Source organism: Elephantulus edwardii, unplaced genomic scaffold, assembly GCF_000299155.1.
Source record: "Elephantulus edwardii isolate Elephantulus edwardi_28Jun2011 unplaced genomic scaffold, EleEdw1.0 scaffold00108, whole genome shotgun sequence".
Taxonomy (NCBI): Eukaryota; Metazoa; Chordata; class Mammalia; order Macroscelidea; family Macroscelididae; genus Elephantulus; species Elephantulus edwardii.
Window position 1 is genome coordinate 6209546 of NW_006399858.1, and position 10358 is coordinate 6219903.

General features: G+C 37.5%; 1 protein-coding gene across 1 annotated transcript in view; it reads right to left on the minus strand.

The window, feature by feature from the left end:
• VPS13A (vacuolar protein sorting 13 homolog A (S. cerevisiae)) overlaps positions 1 to 10358 on the minus strand; it is a 289570-nt gene that overhangs the window by 165572 nt on the left and 113640 nt on the right. The window contains 4 exon segments of the mRNA XM_006891989.1: positions 3701 to 3804; positions 5983 to 6099; positions 7140 to 7293; positions 7496 to 7555. Coding sequence (XP_006892051.1) covers positions 3701 to 3804; positions 5983 to 6099; positions 7140 to 7293; positions 7496 to 7555 — 435 coding nt within the window.

Here is a 10358-nt window from a genome sequence, read left to right on the forward strand (position 1 = left end):
TTCCTTTCTGGCCCGAGGGCCCGCCGGGTTTTGCTGGTTCTCACCTGGAAGACACCTGGAAGACGCCTCCTTTTGCTGTTATCCGAGGTGACCTTGCCCAGTGACGCCTCCTTCCTCCCTCTCTGGCCGGGTTTTGCTGGGTCTGACCTGGAAGACGCCTCCTTTTGCTGTTATCCGAGGTGACCTTGCCTAGTGATGCCCTTTTCCCTAGCATTTTAAATATCCTTGGCAGCTGTTTTGTCCAACGCAATGCAACTTTTCTTTTTTCAATACTGAAATGTTTTTTCCATTTTTGCACATTTTCTTCCATCCCTTCCACAACCCTCCCCGCAATGCACCCCGTTTCAGACTGTTGTCATACATATAATGCCTAATTACATATTCCTTTCAGACAGTGCTTTCCCTCATCTGATCTAAAGCTGTGTTCATTATCTAGACACTCTTTTCTCATTCTCACCCAAACCCCCTTGTCTGTTCTATAACAGCAGAGCAGTGTCCTTTTGTGATTGAGGTATTTCACTCAGCATAATGTCCTCCAGGGTCACCCATTTTGTATTTTATTTCATGAGTTCCTTGTTTTTCAATGCAGCATAGTATTCCATTGCGTGAATATACCACAGCTTCTCTATCCATTCATTTGTTGATGGGCACTCTTTCCAACTTTTTGCTACTGTGAACAAAGCCACAATAAACATGGGCATGCATACTGCATGGGCGGCAATTCTGGTCTCTTTAGGGTATATTCCCAGTAGTAGAATTGCTGGTTCAAATGGTATTTCTATTTGCAACTTTTTGCGAAAGTGCCATACTGCCTTCCACAGTGGTTGCACCATTTTACACTCCCACCAACAGTGAATAAGGGTTCCAGTTTCTCCGCAACCTCACCAGCATTTGATGTTTGCTGTTCTGTTTAGTTTTGCTATTCTTACTGAGATGAGATGATATCTCATAGTTCTTTTGATCTGCATCTCTCTTAGAGCTAGGAATTTTGAACATTACATGTGTTTTGTTGGCTATCTGAATGTCTTTTTGAGAAAGCTGACTTGCCTTCCATAGTGGCTGTACAATTTTAAATTCTCACCAGCAATGAATAAGCGTTCCAATCTCTCCACAACCTTGACAGAATGTGCTGTTTGCTGGTCTGTTGAACTTTGCTATTGTCACTGGGGAAAATTAATTTTTTTTAAAAAAAAAACAAAGCACCTATCACTTTAATTACAAGGCACATGAGTATGCATGTGAAATTCTGCCTTTAGCTCCTAAACAAAGGAAAACTTTGCTCAAAAGCAATTTACAGCAGAGGGCTTTACCTTATAAAAAGCACTGAAAATAAGAGTAAATAAAACACCATAGTAAGAAAACAGCCAAACTAATGTAAAACTGTTAATTAAATGTTATGAGTCCAACAGCCCTATCCAAATTTGGTTCCAAGAATGTAAGCTATTTGGCTTATTATATTTACAGAACTTTTTCCAATAAAAAATGACTAACACCAAGGGAGTTCTAGTGGCTGAGTGGTAAGGAACTGCACTGCTAACATAAAAGTATGTGGTTGGAGTTCACCAGCTGCTCTTCAGGGGAAAGGTGGGAAACTTCCTCCCATGTGATTTACTGCCTCTGAAAATCCGCTGATGGGTCAGCTCTGTATTGGTTTCAACTCTATGGTACACACAAAAAACAAGGAGGAAATTTTTTTAGACAGTCTCCAACTTCAAGGACGTTCTAGTGGCTTTGTCCATAGTATGCTGCATGGCTAAGCATCTTCAGTGGTTTGAATCCAGCAGTCTCTTTCAAAGACAAAATCAGCAGTTTCCTTCCATTATAATGCATAGCCTTGGAAATCCAATGGAGGGTCACTAGGGTCAGGCGTGATTCAACAGCAGAGTCCAAGCTACTGAGTTCTCAGTGTTTGAAGTCATAAAAAATGCTGGATAACTGACTGATCATTCTTTAACTTTCCAATCAGTACTAATACATAGGCAAAATACCAAAGCCTTCACAGGGAATAGAGTAAAACTGTCCTCAGGGGGTAATACACAGAACAGCATGTTTAATATAACGTATGCAAGAAAATGCAAAGAATCCAGTCAACGTGTCCTTCACAGAACATGTAAATACTCAAGGAAATACTAATCCATTGTGCAACTAATTATTTCTAACCCATTTTTGATGGAAATGCATGTGGTGGTTCCTAAAAAAACTGTAATTAGACTTACCATATAGCCCAGCACTCCATACCTAGGCATATACTCAGAAGATTTGAAAATAGGTATTTAAATAGAAACTTATACATCAATGTTCACAGCAGCAATAACAAATTGGGAGTAATAACTTTTGTTGTTATGTGCCACTGAGTCACATATGACTAATCAATGACACAGCAGCAAGTTTCCAGAGAAAATAAACTACACGGGATGAGACTGCCCATCTTTCTCCCACAGACCAACTGGTAAATTCAAACCGTACATCTCTGGGTTCACAGTGCAGCCCCTTAACACAGGCCACCTACACAGACAAATGAATAAACAAAATATGGTACATTCATAAAATGCACTCAGCCAGTAAGAATAAATGAAGTTTTTATAAAAGCTATCATATGGATTGGGAAAGTCTGCTGTCAGGGAGTGATCCAAAGTGTTGAAGAGCAAAGATGTTAGTTTGAAGACTAAGGTACACCTGATGCAAGCTATATGCTCTCTTTAATCACTTGCTATGCACCTGAAAGTTGCACAATAAATAAGGATGATAGAAGAAGAATCAGTATCTTTGAGCTGCGATGTTGAGGAAAAATACTAAATATCCCAAGAACTGCCAAAAGGATAAAAGTGTATGTCTTAGAAAAGGTACCACCAGGGTGCTTATTCCTATGAGGCAAGTATAGAGAAAGCTCTGTCTTACATACTCTGTGTACACTGTCAGAAAGGGCCAGTCCTGGGGAAAAAAGGCATTATGCTGGAAAGGTGGAGGGTCAGCAAAGGAGAGAAAGATGCTCAAAGAGGCCAACTGACACAATAATTGTAATGGTGGGCTCAAACGTGTCAGAGATAATGAGGATGGCACAGGACAGTGCAGGGTTCAAACCTACTGTTCATAGGGCTGTTATGAGTTGTAGTCAACAGCACTTAAGAACAACAACATGACATGATCTAGATACATTATGCTGAGTGAATTACATCAATCTCGAAAAACAAATATTCTATGACCTCACCTACAAAGAAAGACAAAGTAAATGTATAGTGAATAAAGTTTATTCATAATTACCAAGGATAGAAGGATTAATCATGATGAAATACTGCAGTGATTAAGGTAAGGGTACACAACCAATTCTTATAATTACTGTCAATTAATTATCTGTACACTTGGGAAAAAATTGAACTGCCAAAAGCTTTGTGATAAGTGCATTTACAACAAAAAAAAAGAAAAAACAGCTGCTAATGTTAATTACGTATAGCCAAAAACTTTCTGGGATTTAGTTAGGATGAGTAAGTCCTGGTTTCATGGAATATCCCAGTAATTTGGCTCAATATCATATTTAATACTTCTGTTCTACTTTCTAGTCCAATGTGCAGTGGTTGGGGTCTTAAAAGCTTACAAGCAGCTATCCAAGTCTCTATTATTCAGGAACAACAAGAGCAAATAAAGAAAGAAAAATAATGAAGTGTGTGGCAACATTAGATATTAAGTACAAATTATTTCATACCTTCTTGTACACAGCCATAGCATCAGAATCCAAAACGACGATATTTCTTAACTTTGCATTTATTTCAGTTCCTATAGGTTTCATAATAATTTCAGAATCAAGACCTGTAGAAAAAAAAAGATGATTAGATGCATTTTCTTTAAGATTTTATTTTTCCTTTTTTTTTTCCTCTTGCTGTATACTGTCGAATTGGATCAGTCTGAACACAGGAGAATATTGTCCCTTCTTCTCAAGCAGAGCATCTGGTAGATTCTTACCGCATACCTTCAGGATTGCAGCACAGCTTCTTGCCACTAGAACACCAGAGCTCCCTTCTTATTTTTTAAAATTTTTTATACTGGTTTATTTACAAAGTTCGCATACATTGTTTTTCACACCAGATCTTTCCCATTTACTTCACCCACCCCTCCTCCCACCCATCAAATTACACTACTCTATGATTCACCACCGGTACACCATCCACCCCACCTCTCACCCACATCCTGACCTCTTTCTTTGCTCCCACCCTCCCCTGCCTTGGATCCTCATAATCATTCTCCAATAATGGTTATATATAATATTTGTCCTTACAGGACTGAGTTAGTTCACTTAGCACAATGTTCTCCAATCCTTCCCCCAAGTTAGGTAGTAATTTATAAAATCATTACTTCTGCATGCTGCATAGTATTCCATTATGTAAATATGAGGACGTGGCAAGATGGGGACTCTTACATTGTTGGTGGGACTATAAAATGGCACAACCACTCGGGAAAGCAGTTTGGCATTTCCTCAAAAAGCTAAACATAGAAATTCCACATGACCCAGCTATTCCACTGTTCTAATTGTTAACAACCACAATATCTTCTCCATCTAGCATGGTGCTGCCAATTGGCCCAGTGGTAAAAATCTTTTGTCTTCTTGATGATGAGCTTCAGTCCATATTGAAGACTACAGTCCTTGACATTCAGCAGCAAGTTATTAAGGTCTTCTTCAATTTCAGCAAGGAAGGCTGTGTCATCTGCATAACACATGTTGTTGATGAGTCTTCCTTCAATCCTGATGCCACATTCCTCCTCATAAATCCCCTGCTTCCTGAATGATCTGTTCCACATATAAACTAAAAACGTATGGAGAAAGGATGCATCCCTGACGCACTCCTTTCCTAATTTCAAACCATGTAGTGTTTCCCTATTCTATTCTGAGGACTACTTCCTGGTCCAAGCATAGGTTTTGCATAAGAACCATCAAGTGTTCTGGTCTTCCCATTTCCTCAAAGTTAGCCACAATTTGTTGTGATCTGCGGTCAAATGCCTTTACACAGTCAATGAAACAAAGAAAGACATTCCTCTGGTACTCTTAGGTTTCTGCCAAGATCCACTTGACTTTGGTAATTACATCTATAGTGCCATAACCTCTTCTAAATCCAGCTTGTATTTCTGGTAGTTCTTTGTCAGTGTACTATTCTAGTCGTTTCTGGATAATCTTCAGCAGGACTTTGATAGTGTGTGGTATTAGTGGTATTGTTCAATAATTTCCACACACTGTTAGCAACTAACATTCAGCCCCAATAGTTGGGAAATAAAAAGACAAATTGCACTGGGAAAATCTGCTGTCAGGGACCTATACTGAAAAGCAACAATGTCAGTCTAGAGACTAAGGTACACCTAATTTAGGCCATGGTCTTCACAAACACATCAGACAGCTGGACAATGACTAAAGAGGACAGAAGAAGAATTTATTCCTTCAAATTGTGGTGCTGGAATAGAGTACTGAACATACCATGGACTGCCAAGAAAACAAACAGGTCTGTCTTTGAGAGGGTAAAACCAAATTTCTCCTTGGAAGAAATTTTGAAGCTCCATCTCACATTCTTTGGGAACATAGCCAGGAGAGACTGATCCTTGGAGAAAGACATCATGCTCAGAAGGGTGGAGGGAAATAGCAAGAGAGGAAGACCCCAGATAAGATAGAATGATACAGTAACTGGTGCAATGGAAGTTGATATATTGGAATTAGTGAGACTGCCTCAGGATAGGTCAGGGTTCAGAGGTGCTGTACAGAGGTCACTATGGGTCGCAGCCAACTCGATGGCACATAAACAACATTCCATTGCTTGGAATATACTGAGAAAATAAAAACTGAGGTACAGAAACTTGTACACCAATGTTCATAGCAACAGTATTTACCATTTCAAGAACATGGAAACAGCCTAAATGTCCAAACACAGTTGAATGGATGGAGAAATTATGGTACATACACATGAGAATTTACTATTTTTTAATCTTCTTCTAAAATTTTATTACCTTCAATCCTAATTTCAGAAATATTTCGTTTCTGATCTTGAATAAAAATCCTTATACAGGATAATTCTGCTAAAACCTGCAAAGTAATAATATCTTCATCCTTGCATAGTTTAGAAGCTGCAAAACACAAAAATAATCATATTCCAAAACAGTAGAAAAAAGTTTGAGTGGTTACCTTACTTCATTTAAAATGTAACTGAAATAACATATAAAAAATATCACATAAAAGATAGCACACTAGGAGAAAATCTTTTTCAACTGGAAACAAATGATCTATTTCCTACCATAGGTACAGTAACAAAAAGCAACTATAAAATAAAAATAAATAAGTAAACAAAAGAAAACACTATTCTTTTTAAACTGAGTAATTATAGCTGACAGTTACATTGAAAAGTAGTATACCGTAAGGAAAAGATACACAAATTCCATACTGACTAACTCTACTTCTCAGCCAAATCTAGGTCATATACATAGGCACAAGTGTTCTTAGTATGCTGGCTTGACACAGTTGCTATTAACAGTATGTTCAACACAGCAATGATTTTAAGGATAACCTATGACCAGGTATAGAGAATGCTTCCTTGCTGTACATAAGGTTGCTATGAGTTGGAAGTAACAAATGGCATTTAACAATAGTAAGAACACTTTTCTAATAAAAATTTGAGAATAATCAAAATTTCCATGAGCAGAAAAGTAAACTGATATATTAATGTAATGCAGAAAACACTGAAGATAAAATCATAACTCTATTATGATTCAAAAACTACAAAATGTGTTTGCCATTACCAAAATTTTAACCTTTTGTTATTATATAAATAGTCAAATTTTCTACTCTAAAATATTTTAGCTACATAAATGTTAATCTAAATCAAATATTCCTACTTTATTATCCTCAACTAAAATCAATTAGATGACACATGAAGTCCCATTTTCTTCAGCAATACCTTCCTTTACCATTATTTTCCATAGTTATCCTGTTATATAAAATGACACGAGGCACTAGGATTCTAAATCCAGTATTATTGGTTAAAAATAAAGTCAAGGTCCAGGCTCACACTAAATCCAGTATTACTGGTTAAAAATAAAGTCAAGGTCCAAGCTCACTGCTGTACTTGGTAAAAATATCTCTAGGTAAATTTAGGAAAAAACCAACATACGCATTTTCTTAATGACATCTCCTTTGTCTTCATTCTCTGAAATATACAGAGAGGCAGATTTTTCCTCTGATTGTGGAAGGATATCATTAAAATATTTCATGGTATTCAGAAGTGCTTCAGTATGTAAATGAATATCCAAAGAAGAAAAATTCACCTAAAGAGCAAAGTGAATTTTAACAATAGCAGCAAGCATTTGCTTGTCCATTCTGTATAAGGCACAATGTTTCGTTATATAGAGAATAATATATATTATATTCTAGTTGCATCATCAAGGATACTACAAGTCGAATTAAAATTATCAACTTATAAATAAAAATTCAATACCTATTTAAAAAGAAAGTATTAATCATTTATACCTTGAGCAGCTGAGTAACATTGTTGTAAGAATTCTTCAAGTCTGGTACATTATTTTCTGCCTATTCAAAGAGAAAATAGGTCTATTATACTATCTTAGGTAACACACATGTATACATAGCATTAAGATGTCTTAATATATTATTATATATAAACTTATAAATTTTCCAACCATGAGTATGTGTACGTATGCATGCATATATGTATGTATTTTTTTTTCTCCTAAACAATTTCTTCACCAGAACACAAGAATTTGGTGTAAGATTCTAAGGTACATAGCAAATATTGAACAAATGTTAGACATTATCAATCTTATTATCATTAAGTGTGAAAACGATCAATCACCAACAAATCTGTAAAGTCCTTCCTAATTCCTAATTGTGACAGAACTGCAAATCAAGTATCTAAATACTGTTTAGATCCAGAAAGTATTGAAAATACAAAAACCACTTAATGCACAAAACCAAAATTAAATTGTTACCAATCCTAAATCACAGCAACACTACAAGATAAAGAAGTACTGCCCAGAGAACTGCAAAGACTGTTAATCTTATGGAACAACTCACATCTTTATCCTTTGTTGGTAAGTCTTTCAGTCAGCACTTAACTGCTATTCCACCAGGGTTATCAATCTCATTGTCATCAAGCAGGAATACTCACAGCTGATTGCCCAGTGAGCATTTGGAGGCTGTAAATCATAAAGGAGATTCCCTTCTTTCTCCAAGGGAGTTTCTGGTGGTTCCGTCCCACAAAAGAGGTACCACTTTTGAGCTAGGTATAGCTTGACAGAGTCATATGGAGATGGAGCCCTTAAAGGCAAACCTCAACACCAAGAAAGATGCAGCAGTGAAGAACGCAGCCTGCATCCTTCAAGGTTAGAGACTGCTGCACCAGAGGTATCTTGCTGTTGACTGAGCAACTATATGGACTAATTAAGGGATTTTTACCTTGTTGCTGACTGAACAGCTGTCTGAATTGAGGATTGTGCCCTGCTGTGTATCTGACTTGAGTCTTATCTACAAAACTTGGACTTACACTGTGGGATATCCTTTGCCTTCCGCCCACAACCTATTTCCCTAATAAACTCAGAGTAAAATGTTTCCCCGTTTCTCTAATAAACTCTGAGTGTAAGAATTAAAAAAAAAAAACGAGTAAAAAGAGGTTCTGTAAAGTCTTGTGTGGCCATTTGCAATGAATTTTGGATCCAGTAATTAATAGAGGTATGTGCACCAGAGTAGATGGGCATGTCGGACCTTACAGGGATTCTGTGGATGTTGCTGATGGGGATAGTTCCCTTTGTTAACATAGCAGAGGTCAGGCTCAGCCACCTCACAGTGTCAATGCTCATTTTACAAGGTATAATTCATACTGAAAATCCTTATTATTTTATTTTCTTCAGTAAGTGATTCAAGTTTTCTTCACTTTCAGCCAAAAAGGTTGTATAATCTACAAACCTATATATTCTTATTTATTGTCCTGCTTTCAGGTATATAAGAAAAAAGTGAAAATATCATGATTTGGGTCAGACACACCTTAGTCTGTAAACTGACACACTCGTTCTTTAAAGAAGTACGTGACAGCAGATTTCCCAATGCAATTTGTCATTTAATTTCTTGACTGCACTTACCATGGGAGTTGATTATGGAGCCAAGTAAAATAAATTCACTGAAAACCTCAATCTTTTCTCCATCTATTATGCTACTATGTACAGGTACAAAGTATAGAATTTTGGTTTTCTTGATGTTGAGGTGTAATCCACACTAAAGGCTGTGTCTTCAAACAGTAACATGGACTGTTAATGAGTCTTCCTCTTACTCTGATGCCACATTCTTCTTTATGTAGTCCAGCTTCTTGAATTATTTGCTCAGATTATCAACTGGCTAGTTACAGTGAAAATACAAAGCCCAAATACACATTTTTCTCGATTTTAAACCATACAGTATCCTCTTGCTCTGTTCAGACAGCTCCTGATTCATGAACAGGTTCTATGTAAGCACATTTAAATGTTCTGGGATTCCCATTCTTTGCAATGTTACCCATAATTTAGTATCATCTACAAAGTTAAATGCCTTATGATCTTGTTGTTAAGTGCCATCGAGTCATAGGCGACTTATAGCGACCCTATGAACGAAAGTCTTCGACACTTGGCGTGACTTTCATCTTTTCTCTAGGTTCATAGAGTTTCCGGAGACAAGCTATTTACAAAAGTGGATGCCACTCCTGCTTCCAAGCTTGTCCAAACACTATCCACCATGGGTAACCATTATCACATTTGACACATCAGTGTCACAGTGTTCAGCTTCGCTGCAAACACAAGTTACTTCTGTACGGCAAGTGGCCACGCCAGGGCTATACGACTTAGAATAATGTTTAAATGAAAAGCATGCCAGAGGGCCATGGATCAGAGTCACCCACCTTGGTAGCATCACTTTGGGTCCACTAGGCCAGCTGGTCTCTATGTTGTTAAGTGCTATCAAGTTGTAGGCGACTCATAGTGACCCTGGATCACTTAACATTCTGCCGAAAGCATCCTTGATTATAGCAACTTGAGGTTTGAATTTGTTCTTTAGTTCCTTGAGCTTAAGATATGCTGAGCGAGGTCGGCCCTTTTGATTTTCTGTTTCCAGCACCTTGCACATTTCATTGTAATATTTTGCTTTGTGATCCCGTGCTGCCTTTTGAAATCTTCTATTCAACTCTTTTTTTTTTAAATATTTTTTTTTATTGGGAAAAACATATTGGGGGTACAAGGAGGTGAGGGTTGGGGGCAAAAGGGTGAGGATGGGCCAGGATGCAGTTGCAGAGCTGCACAGTTTGGTCGGTGGGGGGAGCAGGTGAAGGAAATGATGAGGGTCCAGTGGGGAC